The sequence below is a fragment of the Penaeus monodon genome, chromosome 30 (genome assembly GCF_015228065.2).
Source record: "Penaeus monodon isolate SGIC_2016 chromosome 30, NSTDA_Pmon_1, whole genome shotgun sequence".
NCBI classification, from domain to species: domain Eukaryota; kingdom Metazoa; phylum Arthropoda; class Malacostraca; order Decapoda; family Penaeidae; genus Penaeus; species Penaeus monodon.
In genome coordinates, this window is record NC_051415.1 from 23,253,867 (window position 1) to 23,255,024 (window position 1,158).

A 1,158-nucleotide genomic window follows, 5' to 3' on the forward strand; every position below is an offset into this window, starting at 1 on the left:
CGTGGGTGTTATAAGAGGATGATTATTATTTGTCAGTGAAGGACAAAAATAAATACATGTATATATGTAGCTTGTATGTGATATATATATTTCCTTTTCAACAGGGAACTCTTCTTGGTAGTGCACGTCCTCCATGTCTCCTACCAGGCTTACTTCGTGGAGGATTAGGGTTGATTTATCTGGCTGTATATCAAGTCGGCATTAGCTACTTGCCAGATTCATATATCAACTCATCTGAATATAATGTAAGAATCCCCATCTGCTCCATTCATTTGAAAATTTGAAAGTATTGACCAGAATTCAGGGGTGTATGATTTTCTCATTTGAAGACTGTAATATTAAAAGAGAAGGATGATTTTTCAGAAAGAAATCCCTATTTATTTAGTGCTAGGATGTGATTATGTCTTACAAAGAATAGAATGTATAGGATTTTTGGGTGCTTTATGGGAGACAGTTAGCTCTATGAATATTAGAATGAACTTCATCAGGAGGATTTTGAAAGAGTAAAAATAAAACTGCATAGTGCCATTTAGATCGTCTTATATATACCTATTAATTATAAACAGGACTCTAGTATCTGGAGGCGGCATGTTGTAGTGGGAATCTGGGCCAAAATCACCCTTTACAAGTACATCTCTTGCTGGTTAATTGCTGAGGGAGTTTGCATTATGTCAGGTAAGCTGTCACTGATTGCTTTATTGTGTACTTGTGAGATGTGTGATTCTCTCTTTCACATATGTATACCATTAGCTATTAAAAAAACGGTAACAATATTATTGTGTTGTCTCTGATGTTATTATATATCAAGTTCTGGAGTTTTCCTTAGAAGAACAAATAGTAAATTACCTAGTTATGGCAAATTTCATTTCTTCCATATTTTCAGATTAATAAATATTGTGGTTCTTGGTTTTCTTTGCTAAATCTAGATTACTTGAAGAGCATTTATGTGACCTTAAAGTTGTAGTGTGATTGTCATTTGAATAATCTGGTATTCAGACTTGTCAAGCCACTCATTCTTATATAATATCATGCAAGTATCTTAACATGAATTTTTAACTTATTCTTATGCATATTGTGTTCATTCAAGATTTTCCATTAGGAGTATTTTGTTTATTCTCTTGCTTTTAGGTGTTAGGATTATGATCAGTATAGTATCTT

The 1,158-nt window shown here is 32.9% G+C and overlaps 1 protein-coding gene across 1 annotated transcript in view; it reads left to right on the forward strand.

The window, feature by feature from the left end:
- The window catches only part of LOC119592309 (lysophospholipid acyltransferase 5-like), a gene marked incomplete at both ends in the record, with an annotated part of 2,039 nt that extends 1,364 nt beyond the window's left edge, over positions 1-675 (forward strand). Inside the window, 2 exon segments of the mRNA XM_037941135.1 lie at positions 105-245; positions 567-675. Coding sequence (XP_037797063.1) covers positions 105-245; positions 567-675 — 250 coding nt within the window.
- Positions 676-1,158: the final 483 nt, after the last annotated feature.